Source organism: Eretmochelys imbricata, chromosome 4 (genome assembly GCF_965152235.1).
Source record: "Eretmochelys imbricata isolate rEreImb1 chromosome 4, rEreImb1.hap1, whole genome shotgun sequence".
NCBI classification, from domain to species: domain Eukaryota; kingdom Metazoa; phylum Chordata; order Testudines; family Cheloniidae; genus Eretmochelys; species Eretmochelys imbricata.
The window spans coordinates 34,232,611-34,251,941 of NC_135575.1; the positions used below are offsets into that span (position 1 = coordinate 34,232,611).

Here is a 19,331-nt window from a genome sequence, read left to right on the forward strand (position 1 = left end):
AGTAAGAGAAAGACAAAGAAAAGCAGAGGACCACTACTTATTGGGGAAGGAGAACTAATAGTGGACAACACCAAGATATCTTTTTCTCACTCATGGGCACATCAATACATGAAACATTACCCAGAAAAATGAAGTGATTAAGTAACATGGAAAAAAATAAAAATGAACCAAAATAAAATTGCAGATGAATAAAACATAAATTTTAGGCAAGTTAAAAGTAACTTAAATCTTAATATCTAAGGACACTTTTAGAACTAGAAATTGTGGTTTATTTAAGCTGTCCAACTGGTTTATTGTTAAAGTATTTGGCTAAATGGTGGTGAAATTATGTGAGATTTGCCTTGCCATCATAGTTACTCTCAAAAGGCTAAAGTTTAAAATTGTATTGTTAATTAACTTTTTTTTAAACTCTGTGTTTGAAAAACAATGATGAAACTGTGGGTGAAAAAAATTCCTTAATTATAGTTACCTACATTGTTTCTATTACAGTTAGACAGCCCAATGTGATCCCATTCAGGCATCTCAGGTTGGACACCCCAAATGAATAGATTTAAGCATGTTGCATTCAGCTATAACTTGAATGGGTGTTTGTAAGTATTATTTAATTTCATTCTCTTTTATGTATTACATTTCTTGGTGTACTCTGATTTTGTAAAAGTTTTGTTATTCATTTTCTACCCATTTCCTGTGTCTGGCCTGCATACCAGGCTCATAATTATACTATCTGGGGGCTGAAAGTAGATGTCACATTAACAGCTTCTACAAAGGAATATAACTACTGCCACAGTGGATCAGACAAGAGGGCCACTGTGTCTGAAAGTGGCCAGCAACAGATGTTTCAGAGGAAAGTGTGTAAGAATCCCACAGAAGGCATATGTGGTATAATCTGTCTCCACAAACATAAATCTAACCTCTAATAATTAGTTGTTAGGTTAAGCCAAAACTTTGTAATTGTATTATCTGGATATTCTTGTTATCCATATATGTACCCATTTCCTCTTTGACTCTTATTAGGTGTCACAGTTACAGAGAGAACTGCATCTTAACTCCTTTTAGTCCCTCCGAAGAGTATCCCCTCAGCTGACAGGGATGGTTTCCTGCACCTCTCATTGGGTAGAACCCTGTGGTCAAACCACTCCTAGATTGGATCTCCAAGCTGCAGATCCCTGGTTCCCAACCATGTTAATGCGACAGGCCCAGCCATGTTTAGCACCTCAGACTCCAGGAACCAATGACAACTGAGGTGGTTGAAGTGACTCAAAAACATTTTCTTCAAAATTAATTATTTATTCACTCACCCAAAGTACGAAGCACACAGAGTTACAGATTAAAAAAAGTTCTAAGGAAATGTTTCCCTTTAACTAATGTTTAATCTTTCCTTGCAAGCTTTCATACATTTCAATGCGTGCGCCCAACAATTTACTATCAAATATACAATGCCTAAGATGTCTATATTGCATGTATGTATCCTTACCCTATAGGAAAATCAACATCAACACCATTAGCTGTCATGTGGTATAGTCCAAATTTAGCCAATTTAATATGTCCCTGTAAAACAAAAAATATATTAGCAATGGAACTTTACATATTACATAAGCCACAGAAAAAATTAAAAATATATAAATTCTTTTAAATTGTGCTAGCAACCTGATGAGTGTCAGAAAGAGCTGGAGACTGACATTTTCTAGTGTCCCAAGTGTTTTTAAAAAATACAAAACCTAGCTTCTCAGGTCCCGATTCCTATATGCAGACAAAACTTTACTGAAAATTAATGAGAGCCTTTACTTGTGTGGGAAATAAAATGCACACCACACTAAAAGAATATTAAGCTAAGTTTCCTTACTTTCTGTGCAGTCATAAGCAATGTTCCTTCATTCTTTTCTTCTTGCATCCAAACTACATTTTTTCCCCAACTACTTCTACTCAGGTTTAAAAATCTGAGTGCATTCTGTCTTCTCTTCTCCCTCATTCCATTTATCACTTCATTTATTCAGTCCCTCTCTTTCCTCCATTCCCATTAATTCCATACCTAACTTTCATTACCAGCCTCCTCTCCAGCACTAACTCATTCCTTTTCATTCGTCTCCCATCCATAATGATGTTAGAAGAACATTTTCTGCATATTACCCCTATACATTACCACAGTTCCTTCCTCTCTGAAGTCAGAGCAGTGACATCTGTGCTGCTTTACAGAAGGTTACGTTAACGCTCCCAATATAAAGCCAGGTTTTCCAGGGTTATTTAGTTATAAAGAAATAACTGCAGGCCCAAGCCTGACATACAAATTCTCATTTTACCATGGTCACAAGTCAGGCTGCACCCAAATGGCTTTGATGTCTGGGTGAAGACTACAACAATCAGGTTTTTAAGCAATTTAAGGGGAGGTGGGGGGAATCAACCCTTTAAAAGTCCATGTAACTGTTCTCTCCAGCTCCCCGTCTCCTGTCATCTATTTTAAGTCTTTAATATCATCTTAAAATCCTGAGTATTTTTGTTCCTCAGGGATTTCATTTTCTATTAACTCAGTTTTCACCAAATTGAAATACATGTCATTTACCCAAAGCAAGGAAACAGAACAACAGAAGTGTTTCTGCTTGTTCCCTTTCCCACTTTATTGCAAAGGTAGGATTTGAGATGAGAGGTACTGGTAGCCCCATTACTATCTGGTTCCTTTAAAGAGGAGTTTAAAAAAAAAAGCACAATTAGGCTCCTTAGTTTCAGTGCACTGATGTGACTGCTCTGACTACATCCTTATGTTTTTCTTGCTTTTTGTGCATGGCATCTATATTCCTTTCTGCAAACTAGAAAATCTGTGACAGATGAGAGAGAGTGATCAGAATTTGGGATTGTACTGATCCACTCAGATTATGAAACAAATAAATACACCACCATTTAAAAAGCAAATACTAAATTCTGTTTGCGAGAGAGAGAGAGGGGAGGAGATATACGCAGCATTACCCACAACTACACTTAAGGGTTAAATTATCCTACAGCAGTAGTCAAGAAGGTCTAGGAATGCCAATACAAAAAAAAAAAAAAAAAAAAAACGAACAAGTCACAATTGTACAACTTCCTTTAAAATAAAAAAAAAAAAAAAAAAAAAGACAAAGGTAAAAAGCCTGGGCTGGGAGATGTGGACAAAAGAGACGAAGCTGTAAACACATCTGAAATTCTATACATTTTGAGAACACTTGTTGTTTTGACTGTAAAAATGTCTCAATTATAGAAAAATTTCATCCAGAAGGATCCCACAGCTATTTCTCACTGGCCAGGCCCCAAAATGTACAACGTGGCACTAACTTTGATTGCTTAATAGGATATTCCAGTAGCCTTACCTCTCGATCCAGGAGAATATTGTGAGGGGAGAGTGCTCGGTGGACCATTCCATGTTTGTTCATATATTGCAAACCCTGCAATACCTCAAACGCTATGCGTAAAATCCTTGAAAAGCTGCAAAGTAGAACAACATTCTGTACCCATTTCCTTTTTAAAAAAATCGCAAATAAGTATGTAAGTTATGGACACCGATGATTTGATTTCCTTTTGTTACACTGCTACTCTAATTGAGCTATTCCTTCTCATCTGATGATGAAGTTTTTGTGAGCGGGGATTATTTGCATCAGGTTGAGGGGGGCAATTTTTTTCCACACAATCCTCCACACTTGCAAAGTTTAGGCTTCATAAGGAGCTTGCAAATCTCTTTCCCAATCTGAGGCAAAGTTTAAATAAGCAAAACCAAAATATATTTTTTCATATTGTTCAGTTATGTTTGTTTGCGGCTTCCTAGTTGTAGTTTAGTTGATGTCACCAGATTTCCTCAGCCAGTTTATTTTTCACATCTAGCAGCAGCACTCATTCTTCACCAAAGGTGGTGGTGGTGGTGGGGGGGGGGGGGGGGGGTTCAGTCACCAAAAAACTAGTACTCAGAACATTCTGGAGCATATCACAAGCATCAGTGAGGGTAGAGGTAGGAGGGGAAGGTAAATAGTTGATCAGCTAGGGTAGGGAACACAAGCAAGAGGTGCAAAGCAAGTTTGCTGGGATAAAGTAGGTGTATAATAGTAGGACGGTGTCTGAGCTAGGGCAATTATATTGGCGAGAGGGCAAGGAAAAACAAAAATAATGCCAGGAGAAGCAGCATCCAGAAAGTCAGTTAATTACTCCATCTTGCAGCTCAGTCCCGTATTCTACTTGAAGCTAGATTAATTCCTTAAATCTTTTGATTCTCATATTCTTCATACTCAGACTGAAGGATTTGTTCTGAATGCTGTGCACTCTCCACCCCCGCAAACTCTTAATCACCCCTTCATATAATTGCCCTTGGCCAGAGACAGTTCCTCCTACATGGTATTACCAACTCTACTTTAGAATTTACCTCCAAAATGAACCAATGAAATAAATTCAAGTGGCTGGAAGATGGAATCCCCCCAGGTTTAATGGAGGTGGTACACAAGGTGTATCAAAATGGTTAGCCTGACAAGAGGGGAATAAAAAATGTTACTCCTTCAGTAACTGCAGTAGCACACTCCTCCAACTGGAGTGAGAGACAGCATATTGTCTAAGCTGGTAGCACAGAGGGCAGGAAAAAACACAGTGATCGCTGCAATTACTTGAGACGCAGATAACTAGAGTACTCCATTTCCAGAAAGGTTATAAGACTGTAGTATGTACCTCGTATATTAAGTGCCATTTATAAATCCTCAGTATTCAAAGTACAAATTCTCCATCTTGCCTTAGTCATCAATATCCCCTTAAGGAGAGGCTGACATCAGTGACAAATTGTACTGAATTCTGTGCAATATTATCCCACATATTATTAACAGTATTATCCCACAAGGAACTGAAAATGAACTACCACACTACTCTCACTTGCAACAAAATAGACTAGTGCTGCTGCCAGCCTCCCTGGACAGATTTAATTTGAACAAATGTTCTACGGCACCCATACACTACGGTGTTGAACTTGTCAGGAATCTGCAGGATACAGCATAGTTTACGTGCTTATAAAACAGTATGTAGCACACTCACCTCACCTTTAAAAAATAAAAATAACTGCATTAAAACTGATCCTTGTTTTGTGCAATTTTTCTCCGTGGATATAATAGTGAAACTTGAAGTAGTCACTCCAACATGTGCTTGCAACCCAAGAGAGTTACCAATTACTGTGACAGCTTTAATAGACTCTTATTGCCTTCCCTACAGTAAAAAAGAATCTCTCTCTCTCTCTCACACACACACACTCCACAACTGTGTGGTCAAAAACCATGGAAAACATCAGAATGATAAACAGATTGCTCTTCGCTAGCCCTCTGCACAGATACTTGTTTATAAAGAGATACCATCAGAGTTAGGCCCTTAAATTTAGAGGGCAAGATCCAGATGCAAGTCTTCCAGATTCCAATAATTTATTTATTTTTATTTTGAATAAATTCTCACACTGTTTGGCCACTCAAACTTTCTAGGCCAGTAGTTCTCAAACTTTTGTACTGGTGTCCCCTTTCACATAGCAAGCCTCTGAGTGCAACCCTCCCTCCTCCCCCCATATAAATTAAAACACTTTCTTATATATTTAACACCATTATAAATGCTGGATGCAAAGTGGGGTTTGGAATGGAGGCTGACAACTCGCGAGCCCCCATGTAAAACCTCGTGACCCCCTGAGGGGTCCCGACCCCCAGTTTGAGAACCCCTGTTCTAGACTTTAGATGAAAACAAAAACCAAACAAATATCCACATTTCAGGGCCTGTCCCTGATTTAAAAAAAAAAACAAAACCAAACCAGCATGTCCCAGGTTGGCTGATTGTCAAGGTGAGCCTCTTGTTTAAGACACACACTTAGATGTTGCTAATAACAGTTTTAAACCAGTGAAGTCACTTAGCAGTTCCACAGCAACAGATGGACATCATAAATAAAAATTTAAAATTTCATTGCAGACAGAGTAAGAAAACATTGTGGTTTGTTAGAGACATCTTCATTAGTAACAAAGGAAACAGAAGAGCACTAGCTATTTAAATTCCTTTATGTATGAATATTCTCAGTCTCCCAAGTAGTTCCAGCAAAAATGTTTACCTTTACTGGATGTGACAGGAATTTTAAATTTATGAAGTCTTTAATAATGGTGCAACAGACACTTGTTTATAAAGAGACACCACCAGAGTTAGGCCCATAAATTTAGAGGGCAAGGCCCACACGCAAAAGTCTTCCAGATTCACTAATTTAATTTTTATTTTTAATAATGGTGCAAGGTAGCGAATACACAAATGCAGTTCTGGAAGCAATGCTACCACCTGAACACCAAGGGCGAAGAGCTTGATCAATGTAAGGATACCAGGTCCCTCCTAGTCATTCCTGGGACAAACACAAGGAATATGACTACTAAAACTTAGCATTATGTAGTTGATAGTTGAAAAAATAGTTTCTTCACATTTTCAGTGTGCTAGTCGTTCCTAAGCTCTCATAATAAAACGCATAATAAAAGCTATTAAAAATCTTCTTTCATTCTAACAGAGCTTAAAAATGTTTATATCATTAGAAAAGGGGTCTTTGGATGACCAGTGATTTGTCAAGCAAAACACTGAGAATGAAGTAGCAGGTAGAAGATTTCACAGTCAGGTAGAAGCTTTCACAGCGAAGTAGGGATATGGTGTGAATGGTAATCTATCTTACAAAGCGGACAAATGCACCGTGTACCTGAGCTATAAAGATATTTTCATCCTCTGAACAGATGACAAACTCCTTCATAGATTTTCACCACAACTTCAACCACCACCACCCATCCATTAAACTCTCTCTGGAACACTCACATACCAGCATCAACTTCCTGGACACCACGATCTGCTTCAGCAATGAACAACTACCAAGAAATCTTATCTTCAGCCAGGCACTCAGATACCACAGAATATGCTCCGAGGAGAAAGACCAGGATATACACTGTAACACATTCAAAATCACCTTTACCAAACAAGGATGATCCACAGAAAAGTAGATCGCACCATGGAACAGGTCACCCAAATACCCTGAGAGAACCTGCTTCAATACAAGGAATAAACCCCCCTTCAACCGCCTACCCCTAGTTGTCAACTACCACCCCACACTGGAACCCAAACAGGGTATCATCAAACAATGACAACCCATACTCGATGGAGACCCCATCCTGAAAGAAATCTTTCCTGAACCCCCTCTTCTGGCCTTCAAACAACCCCCAACCTCTCCAAGTTCATCATCAGAAACAAGCTCCCCACAGACCAGGACACACCAACTCAAAGGGGCACCAGACCTTGCCAGAACAACAGATGCAAAACCTATGGACATATCTCCACTGCTACAATGATCGACACCCCAACAACGCACCTTTCAAGATCAATGACTCCTTCCCATGCCTATAAAAACATGTGGTTTACCTCAAACAGTGTACTAAATACTCAAACAGCAACTACAGGGGTGAAACCTGATAATCACTATGCTCTCAAATGAATTCACACAGGAAAATGATAAAAGACAAAAACACCGTATTATCTGTGGATATATATATGGAGTGATCAAAGTGATCTCTCTATATCCAACCTATTAGTACTCAACCTCAAAGAAAACCTGCACAACACATTTAAAAGATAAGCCTGGGACCTTATATTAAAGTTAAATTCATACCTTTGCTAGACACTAAAAATTATGGACTGAATAGAGAGACTGGATTTATGGCTTATTACAACAATGTATATAAACCCATTAACACAACCCCCGGCCCCTCTGCCAGCAGCTCTCCATTCCTTCCTTTCCCTCCTCTGACTGGGGGCTAACTAACCACTTCACTTTGAATGGTCCCTTGAAAAATGTATTGACCATCTGTTAAACAATCTGTTCCATCTTGTATTTAGCTGTGACATTCAGAGTAAGTCACCCAGATGTCAAGAAGAACTCAAAAGTTTGACTCTCACTAACAGAAGCTGGTCCAATAAAAAAACATTACCTCACTTGTCTTGTCTCTCTTAATAGGTCAGACACATTGTAGGACAAAGTGGTCCCTTGAACAGAGGGCCTTAGAATGACTGCATTTGAAATAAATTTCTTAAATGGGTATCTGCCTGAGTAAAGATATACTCAACTGTTACACTAGAGGGCCTCAGCTGCACACCTATCATTCTTGAATTGAGTGACCACACAGAATGGGTAAAAGCGTGGCCACAAAACTACTCCAAGAATGCCTGAAAATGTCTTCAGATTTTTCTGTCATTAAATACCAGTTCCAGAATGATTAAACATAAAAGTATCAGAGGGATAGCCGTGTTAGTCTGTATCCGCAAAAACAACAAGGAGCCCGGTGGCACTTTAAAGACTAAGATTTATTTGGGCATAAGCTTTCGTGGGTAAAAAACAGACTTCTTCAGATGCATGGATAAACATCCATACACTCCATGCATCTGAAGAGGTGGGTTTTTTTTTTTTTTACCCACGAAAGCTTATGCCCAAATAAATCTGTTAGTCTTTAAGGTGCCACAGGACTCCTCGTTGTTTTTAAACATAAAAGAGAAGGTCTGCCATCCTGATCTCTGTAGTTTCATTGACTGACAAAATGGATTAAAAATGTATATGTAAAAATACGAGCACATTTGCTTTTCATATTGATCAACCTTTAAATGGTGAAAAAAAATAATCAATTCAAACTCCACTGCATCCCAGTAGCCAAAAGCTATCACCATAGCATCTCAGTGCAATGGTCACTGAGAAACAGAGTATGCACATCTTCCATAAGTAAACAAATACTCTATTACCAAAACTTTAATGCTGTGCATATCAGATAACCACAAGCAATACTCTTTCCTAAAGAAGGGTATTACCACTATGATTTACGTTTAACTGCTATTAGCCTGACAATCGTATGCAAACTTGAATGATTGCAAGTGAGTGAGAAATGGGCAGAAGAGGCACTTTATGCACCGACATAAGGCTGGGCACAACAGCAGTCCTTGTGCTCCCCAAGCAAACTGCTTCAGGCTAGCGATGCGTCTGGCCTCCTCAGATTGCTTTGGGTCCTTCCAAGTCTCTCCACGTACTAATGGAACTGTCCCACCAGTGGGTGCACAAGCTGTACCCTCCCAACTTACACTGCCACCTGGAGATCCCACTGACCTTGCATTACCCCTTCGATGATAATGGGTTTTAGTCACATTTGATTCCTTAGTAAGCATTTACTTACTTGCTCCAAGGGAACAAGATGACTTGGGCTACAGCAGTGTTCCTCAGGATGGGGAGGGGCCTGAGAAGCGGTACTTGTCCAGAGTACCGCTGTTCCAAAGTCTTTAGCTATTACAGACATAGAGAAAGCTTCAAAACACAAAACAAATGTAACTTATAAAGAGAGGTCTGCCCAAATTTGCAGAGAGTTTGAAACAATAGCTCCATGGTGTAAACTGCCCCATGCATTTTAATGGATGCTCACTTAGCAAGTGTCATAATATCATCATGTCAACCATCATTAATATCATCATGTCAACCACTTCATTGCTCATCAAAGCAGGTAAGAAATAAGTACCACCATATTATGAAGACCTATACCAGCCTCTCTTAAAAGCAGTGGTTCTCAAACTTATTTGACTTCTTTGTGTCTGTAGTGATTTATGCTCCCGCCCCCCCCAGTACATATATTGCCACCCAGCTCTGAAAGCAGCGCCATGCCAGCGGCAGCACAGAAGTCAGGGTGGCAACGTGAAAAGTGATATTCATCAATATCACTTTTCACAGCAGACTGAATGCCCCATTGCCACCCTTACTTCTGAGCTGCTGCTGCCACCCTGGGGTTGACAGCCAGAGCCCCGCCACCTGCAAATGAGTGATTGGGGATGGGGGGGGTGCAGGAAGGAGAGCCTGAACTGCCTCCAGGTGAGGAACTGAGGGGGAGGACAGCCCGAGCCCAGATGACGGGGCTCTGGCTGTCGGCCCCAGAACGGTGGAGTTCCAGTTGTCTCCTTTATCCCCGCCTCCTAGGTGTTCTCAACCCTTCTGCACAAGCCACAGCCACATGGGACTGAAAGCCAGAGCTCTTTAAAAAAAACAAACAAAAAAATCCACACATAGCTCCTGCCTCCCTTAACACATTCCCGTGCCTCCTCTGGGAGGCCCACCCTACAGTTTGAGAACCAAATGTCTTGAAGTTTGTACGCACATGTGGGAGGATATATGAAGGACTAGCAAGGGGGATCGAAGATGTATAAATTAAGATATGCAGGCCTTTAAAGACCACGTGTTAGGGTGTCAGGTGAAGGTCACCCATGGTTTCTCTTTCCTAAGGGGGCAAGGAGGAGACTTCTAATGGGACTTGTGATCTTAAGTCACTTAGATGCTTCTGAATTTACCACCTTCTATAATCATGTAAAAAAAATATTTCAGAATTCATCTAAAAGTATTGTTCTTGCTTAGAAGGCCATTACAGATGTTAATATCAACAAGATAAATTGTCAGTACACAAACTACAACTAAAGCGTCTTTGGAAAGCCTTAAAACTTTTTTTCACTTGGGCATCACACTACAAGAGAGACAAGAATGATATAACTGAACACTCCGGCCTACCATGAAACCTTGCTTCTGGGAAGTAAAATGGATTATGGATCTTAAAAGTTGTTTAACAATGAAATTGGTGTGTTAAAAAGATGTGCCACATTTTATACAGTTACCATTATGGCACGTGATTAAATATGAAGACATTCTGCATATATATTTATAAAAAGATGACACCCATTAGATCATCCAGCCAATGCAGGGTATTCCCTCCAGAACATACATTGCTGCTTAAGCCAATCTATTTTTAAGTTCCTCAAGGGTCAGAATTCTACTTTTTCTGGGAGACTGTTCACCAATAACATCATAGCATGAGCAAGTATTGCCTAATGTTCAGTCTAAATCAGAGGTGAGCAAACTACAGCACGCAGGACCCTCCTGCCCGGCCTGGGAGGCTCACCCCCGGCCCCTCCCCCGCTGTTCCTCAGCTCACTGCGCTGCCAGCACAACGCTCCAGGCGGCGCGGCGGGACTGCGAGCTCCTAGGGCAGCGCAGCAGCATAGACCAGCCTGACCCGGTGCTCTGCGCCGTGCGGTATAGGGGCAGGGAGCAGGGTGGGTTGGATAGAGGGCATGGGAATTCAGAGGGGTGGTCAGGGGGTGAATAGGGGTCAGGGCGGTCAGAAGGCAGAAAACAGGGGGGTTGAATGGGGGCAGGGGTCCCGGGGGGACAGTCAGGAAGGATAGGGGAGGGGTTGGATGGGGCAGCGGGGGACAGGGGTCCTGGGGGGCGGGAGCCTGTCAGAGAACGGGGGGGTTGGATGGGGCAGGAGTCCCGGGGGAGGGGACTGTCAGGGGGCGAGAAGAGGGGGTGAGGGGGCACGGATAGGGTGTGGGGGCCGGGCCACGTCACCCTCCCCTAACCGGCCCTCCATACAATTTTCGAAACCCGATGCAGCCCTCAGGCCAAAAAGTTTGCCCGCCCCTGGTCTAAATAAACATATACCATTACATTAAGAACACCACCCAAGCAATACACTTTGTACTGCTATAAATGATTCTTCTTCATCCTGGAGGTTTACTTCAGTCACTTCAAGAATATCCTTGAAGCAATTGGCTCAATGTAGCAATAAACCATGGTAGGCTTTTGAGGGATGCCTCAGATGCAGTGGATCAGCTTCATGCCAACCACCCATGAAGTGCACCAATATCATACTCACTAATGAACACCACTGTTTTTCTTGTTACAGTGGAGCAGGATTTTTTTTTTAATTAAAATGAAGTTTTGAATTTTATTATATATATAGATATATTCAAAAATTACATATAGAATTTCCACTTATAACTGTTTGCAGGAGAAAGAAAAGTAGGGAAAACTTATAAAAAGAACCCACATACTAATTTTCTACTATTAATGTTTTTCAATTTTTTAAAAATAGGTGTTGGATTAATCCAAGAAACCTCTTTCTCCTCCGAAGAATTCATCTAATGGTCAGATCCTCCAATAGTCCTTCACTGCCAATGCATATATTTAAATTTATATATTGTATCCTTGTTGATGCACAAAGTTAGATGTTACAATTATCATTCTTTATTAGCATTCTAAACCAGCAATCTTCCATCAACACTGTCTTCAGTGTTATTTTTTGCAGTAGTCCAAACATTTCTTGAAAGATGGGATGTCTGAGTGGTATTAATATCAGGTCCAAAAAACTTAAATTCCCTAGAATTATAGATACTGACAGGACCAAAGACTCAAAGATCAGAGTTTCATCCTTATGGAGGTAGATAAGTGAAACACCATGCAGTTTACTGTGTGAACATCTTTCAGGCAAGACCTCAAGAGGTATCTATGCTTGATGTAGTCTTAACAGTCCATAGCTTTGTTTGGGTTTTGCCACAGATAGGTGTTTGCTATACATGTTGTGCATCAGGTCTTGTCTACACACTTAGGTCATAACAAGCTGGGTTGTAAATCTACCCTGAACAAACCTTCCTCACACAAAGTGTCCATATGGACCCCCTTGAGGTTCACTAAAAGTTCCATAAAGCACTCTGATCTACCCTGTTCTGAAGCGAGATAGATCAAGACACACTATGGACATTTTAGTGCACAACACCATGGTCCAGACAGCATGCAGAAGGCTAGTGCAGAGTAGATTTACATCCCAGCTTGTCGCAGTTTGTATAGACAAACCTTCAGTGAGACTGTGCTCACCCATCCCAGAGACAACTGCATTTTCGTGGTGTTGTATGAATATTCTTTGTGAAACATTTTTGGAAGTTGGGATGAAAAGCGAATTTTTCTCCAGGGGTTCCCGAGAGTTGCCCCAGTAAGCCTTATTCTTGGGTTCTTCTCTCTTCACAAGAGACTGACAGGCAGTTGGACAGTCAGAAGAAACGAGTTTTTCTGCAAAGGGGTGCTGCACAGATGAACCAAGAATACAGATTCTCAATAATTTCCAACAAGAGTTTTTTTTGTTTTTTTTTTGGGGGGGGGGAGAGGTTTGTTTCTTGGGGTTTTTTTTATTTTTATTACAGTTCCCTCCCTCCAGCCCCAGTCTGAAATACTCTAAATCTGTTAAAAAGAAAAGGAGTACTAGGGGCACCTTAGAGACTAACCAATATATTTGAGCATAACCTTTCGTGAGCTACAGCTCATTTCATCTGATGCATGTTGAGCTTCAGGACGTGCTTCAAATGTTATCTCTTTATTAAGGCTTTTTGAGAAGGGAGGAGCAATAACAAGGGATGATATGTCTAGGTGAAGGCAGAGTACTGTAGGTTTGATTTTTATCTCTGGGTAAGGGATAAGGGGAAGTATCTAAAAGGTGCTTTATCTTTTATGTCACCGCACTTTTAATTATGTCAGAAGATACTTAAGGCACAGGATACGCTTTTTAAGAATTAGTTATAAACAAAAATAAAAAAACTGAACTGGGTAACATCAACGGTACAGAACACCAGCAGAATGAGTACAGGGATTACTGGAGCTGCTCTCTCAGAAATCCATTTTAGAAGGAGGAAAAAAATTCCCATTCTTAAGCAAGTAGCTCCAAAAATCCATACTAGCAAGCTCTCAAAAGTAATATAAATGAGCTGAATTAGACTGGGGAAAAGAAGAGTTTTTAAGACTAATAAAAATGATGAATACTATATTACAGCCTTCAGAATTTATCAGCCTAAAACTGCACCTAATGATTAATGTGTCCACACTCATTATTAGAAAACAAATGGATGGAATTACAGATTTATAGAGGCCATTTCCATTTCTATCCAGGAGTCAGCCTGACCTCTGGTCTAATGAGTTTTTAACAGACTGGAGATAAGAGAACCTTTCCTGGAAGTATGCTCAACTAAACCACCAAAGCAACAGTTGCTTTGGAAGTGGTTTGCCTTTTTGTGCTACTTCAAAGGAAATGATAGGGTAATCCGTTTCTCAGAGCGTTTGTCCTTCCCAGATAACATTTAAGAGTTCAGACCACATATTCAAGATTCTTCTTTTGTCACATTTTGTGTTGAGGGAGAGATACTGCTTGATTAATGGCTAGGCATTTTTCTTTGGAATGAACCAAGGCACAGTTCTAAACTCTGCTGTGTCAGGATAAAAAAAAAAAAAATACTGACATCCAAGTATGAAGTAGAATGAGAAGCAACAGACACAGAGTGCTTACCTTTTCCTACAGGTCTTATCAATCTTAGCAAGAAGTCTGCCCCCTTGGAAGAGGAGAAGAGGACATAACAGATTGTACATGTGGTTAGGATTTTGGGTTAGACATCTGACCTTCTACATTTCAGGACAAACAACATGGTGCATCTGGTTGCTGTCCATTTTAGAAAGATGTTATCAAGGGCCCTTTTAATTTTTCTGCATTTTCAGGCATCTTCAAAAGAAAAACAAAAGTTGTCCTTAAGACCAGCATGTCAACATCTGCTTCTCCCTAAGCTAGAGCAGAAAGTAACTCCTGTGTTAACTAAAAGCAATCACCCTTTATAACAGGTCACTCATTATTCCAAGTCCTCCATCTCTTTGGCAATTGACTGTGCAGAGGATGACCTATTACTTTAGCTGTTATCTGAAGCTATTTTCTACAGAAAGACACTGTATAAGAGTCAGCTATTATTATTACCATTTTTTTTTTTACTATTCAGTTTCACAACAGTATTTGATATTACCAGCACTGTCCATTTTATTGTGTGACATTCCATTGTTCTAGCTTCCAGGAAGTTATTTCAAATACCACTGTTTTTTGAACAAAGAAAACAATTTCTTTGCCTGGGAGCGGGAAAAGGGAATTTGCAAGATACATTTGACAGCTGGCGGCAGCACCACAGATGGCTCAGAGGCTGAAATAAAAATTCCTCAATATGTGCATTATGAATTCTTAGACCGCAAGGACCAGTAATCACACAACTGGAATTCTGAGATAGTTGGATTCAAGAGATAGACCTATGAAGTTGTTGAAAAGAAAATGACATGAGAAAATAAATAGCCAAAAGAAGACAAAGAAAATATTTTTGCAAGCCAGAATGATAATAAGCAGGTTGTAGGTTCATACAAGCACACTGAAAAAGAAAGTTAATGGCAGCCTGAATATGGAACCTGTACATTGTACCACTTAGCAAAAGCATATTCAGAGCACTAACTGAAAAATATACTCCTTTCTTTTTCAGTCCTAACATAGCTGTCTGCTCCCACATTTATGTGATGCCGCAACATACAAGCTGGACCCACAGAGATTTTTGGGCTGTAATAATCAGAAGACACACACCAGTTTAAGATTCCCAGCAGCACTTCCTTTTCCTAGACAAAGCATTCACACCATTGTCAAGATAGATGAATACTGGGTGCTGCAGAACAGCCAGAGCTGGCGTCATAATCCTACTGGGATTAGAAGTTGGTTGGAAAAAAAAAAACCAAACGCCTATATTCTTTGGCGGTGGCTAGTACACTATGGGAAAGCTAGTCAGAATGCACTGATAGACATACGCTAAGGTGATCTAGTACTCGTGGCTGCAAATACAAGGTTGGAACAGTAGAAAACATGATGTACTAACACAAACCAAATCACGTTATTTGTAATTGGTTAAGATGACTGTCTTTCACTAGCTACAATGTCATGACTGCTGTGACAGTTTGAATATCTCTGTGTCCAGTTATGAACTATATGTGGTTTTATTAATGCTATTTGTAAGCACAATAGTCACTGAGAATTAGATCATCCATTTTGTAGCAGGAATTTGAAACATAGTGAGGAAGCTATGTCTGGAAAGTGGTGAAAAAGCAATCAAGGGCCATTAGCATTAACATTAATTGGCTCTCTCATGCTTGAACAATGGGTTTTTGCCAGCTGGGCCTTTCCTTTGAATGGACTCTTCACCAAAACCTCATTTGGGAGAAGGGAGCTGGAACTCTCTCTGATCCACTTACATAGATGGGAAAGCTGCAGCTTTTTCTGCTTGACAGACACAGAGATTGGTTTTAAACGTGTGCTTCTCCAAGCCAAAGGAAGCCATTTCATCACCTGAAACAAGAGACCCAGGAGGAGGACAGCTTTCAGAGGGGTGGCCGTGTTAGTCTGCATCAGCACAACAAGGAGTCCTTGTGGCACCTTAGAGACTAACAAATTTATTTGGGCATAAGCCTTCATGGGCTACAACCCACTTCATCAGACACATGGAGTGGAAAATACAGTAGGCAGGTATAAACACCTAGCATATGAAAAGATGGGAGTTGCCTTAGTGAGTGGGGGGTCAGAACAAACTAGGCCAATTCAATTAGGGTGGATGTGGCCCATTTCCAACAGTTGAGAAGAAGGTCTGAGTAACAACAGAGAGAAAATTATTTTTTGTAGTGACCCAGCCACTCCCAGTCTATTCAGGACTAATTTGATGGTGTCAAGTTGCAAATTAACTCCAGTTCTGCAGTTTCTCATTGGAGTCTGTTTTTGAAGGTTTTTTTGGTTGAAGAATTGCAGCTGTTAAGTCTGTTATTGAGTGTCCAGGGAGACTGAAGTGCTCTCCTACTGGTTTTCGAATGTTACAATTCTTGAGGTCTGATTTGTGTCCATTTATTCATTTGCATAGAGATTGTCTGGTTTGTCCAAAGTAATTGCAGAGGGGCATTGCTAGCACATGATGGCATATATCACATGGTAGATGTGCAGGTGAATGAGCCCCTGATGGTGTGGCTGATGTGGTTAGGTCCTATGATGGTGTCCCTTGAACAGAGTTGGCAACGCAGTTTGTTGCAGGGATTGGTTCCTGAGTTAGTATTTCTGTTGCGTGGTGTGTAGTTGCTGGTATTTGCTTTAGGTTGGGGGGCTGTCGGTAAGCGAGGACTGGCCTGTCTCCCAAGGTCTGTGAGAGTGTTGGGTCATCCTTCAGGATAGCTTGTAGATCCTTGATGATGTGCTGGAGAGGTTTTAGTTGGGGGCTGTAGGTGATGGCTAGTGGCATTCTGATACTTTCTTTGTTGGACCTGTCCTGTATTAGGTGACTTCTGGGTACCCTTCTGGCTCTGTCAATCTGTTTCTTCACTTCCCTAGGTGGGTATTGTAGTTTTAAGAACGCTTGATAGAGATCCTGTTGGTGTTTGTCTCTGCCTGAGGGACTGGAGCAAATGTGGTTGTATCTTTAGAGCTTGGCTGTAGACAATGGATCATGTGATGTGGTCTGGATGAAAGCTGGAGGCATGTAGGTAAGTACAGCGGTCAGTAGGTTTCCGGAATAGGGTGGTGTTTATTTGACCATCGCTTATTTGCACAATAGCGTCCACGAAGTAGATCTCTTATGTTGACTGGTCCAGGCTGAGGTTGATGGTGGGATAGAAATTGTTGAAATCCTGGTAGAATTCCTCAAGGGCCTCCTTCCCATGGGTCCAGATGAAGATGTCATCAATGTAGCACAAGTAGAGTAGGGGCGCTAGGGGACAAGAGCTGAGGAAGCATTGTTCTAAGTTAGCCATAAAAGGAAGGAACATAAAAGGAACACAGAAGGAACATGCCTATACAATTCTGGGGGTTGAGAGGATTGAGACACTGGTTCCAGGGTCTAGGTGGCAGGATTGCGGGGTTCCACAGGGTCTGCACCTAGAGAGGGCGCCTGGGTGACCTGGAGCAGAAACACTGACATTAACTACACCCAGATCCCAGGAGGTTAGCAGCACATGGGATCTGATCACAACAGACTTGAATCTTCTCCAAGAACAGGACTGGACGAGGCCGTGACTGTTGTAACGGGAATAAGTCCTTTATGTGACATTACTGTAGCACATGCAAAACTATAAGCAGTAGGAAGGGAAGTTTGCAGTTAGCTTGCAGAATACCATGCAGATAGACTACTAACTTGTTCACCCCCTGTAGAGGAGTTTAGAATACAGAGTTTGTGTGGTCCAATGGTTACAGCAGCCTGGTTCTAATCCCAGCTGAGATGCTGAATGACTATGTGACCTTGAGGAAGTCATTTGACCTCCTTATGTCTTCATCAACCCAGCTGGAAAATTGGATAAAAAGCAGGACCTGGTTGAAAACCAGATGTACATCTGACATGAGTCTTCCTGGGTAAGTAAATTACAAAAAACCCTACACAGAACAACAAGAGTTTGATGCAGGTGGGAATGCCTTTATTTAGCACTTTATTATGTGTTTGATTAAAAAAGATGCACTGAGATTGTGACGGTAAACATAGCTAATTTAGTTGGGAAAGCATTTATACTATCAATTATATGAACTGGAAGGAAATGTAGCAGACAGAATATAACACAAAAATTAAGTTTATTATAGAACTCCTCAGGAAACCTCTAACTTATGCACATGGGTATTTGGTGTACCACATCTTCATCTGGCTCACACCAATTGTGATGAGAGGATTCAAAATACTGCTGGGTTTTATTATACTTTTCAAAAGCATAAGGATGACTTTGAAGGCAATGTTTAAGTGTCTAAATGAGTGAAATCACATCACAGGCTGTGAAGCATTCAGCAGGCAGACCTACCACTCTACAGTATTAATCCAGTGCTAATGTAAATCATGAGGAAAATGAACAAAGGTATAATTAGAAAAGGAAAAGTTGCTTCCAATACATAGCATACTGTACTTCAGGATGTTTTAATAAATGTGCTATTTTTCTTTTTCACTGCATTGTCACTATGAATGATTTAATGGGCCTGACTGCTTATAAAGCAGAAGTTTTAAAGCTTAACACCTTGAGTTTCTTTAAGGTCTATAGCATTCATCCTATAAAAAGGGCAAGTGAATGAATAAAGTCTTTTGGAAAACAACAGATACTCCTTATAAAGAATTATCCTAATGACATCTGCAAAGCCATGTGGTTTAGTGCTTAGACCAAAAATACTTGTGATCCATGTTACCAGTTTTTGATCCTGACTCTGCCACTGACTGACCAGGGACAAACCACTTCTCCTACGCCTTAGTCTGAGTCAGCCCAGATGTATAAGGTAAAATAATAAGATACTTTTTATTGGACCAACAAATATGATGCAACTGACAAGATTTTCAGCCAAAACGGTCACCAGATGGAAAAATTAGGTAAAAACAAACTTCTCTGAAAACCAGATGCTGGCCTACGCATTCCTAGGTAAAAAATTTACCAATATGACAGGATGTGATGGGGACAATAGGGGAAAAAACATTAAATAAAATCTCTCACTAAAAGGCCATGTAATGACATCTGAACATACAATAACAAGCTAAATTTAACAAGATTATTAACATACCTCACGCTTCACATGGACACCCTTTCCTTAATGGAAATGAGAGCCATACAAACCTCTCACATCCTCCTGCACTCCCCTCCTCCAAAGAGAGCAAACTAGTGA

The 19,331-nt window shown here is 40.6% G+C and overlaps 1 protein-coding gene across 3 annotated transcripts in view; it reads right to left on the reverse strand.

Annotated features, from left to right (window-relative positions):
- Nucleotides 1-19,331, reverse strand: part of TBCK (TBC1 domain containing kinase) — a 188,080-nt gene that overhangs the window by 132,383 nt on the left and 36,366 nt on the right. For all 3 annotated transcript variants that reach the window (XM_077815109.1, XM_077815107.1, XM_077815108.1), the window contains exons 4-5: nt 3,336-3,450; nt 1,475-1,548 (exon numbers count right to left, since the gene is read on the reverse strand). In XM_077815109.1, coding sequence (XP_077671235.1) covers nt 1,475-1,548; nt 3,336-3,450 — 189 coding nt within the window. The remainder of the gene's footprint in view (nt 1-1,474; nt 1,549-3,335; nt 3,451-19,331) is intronic.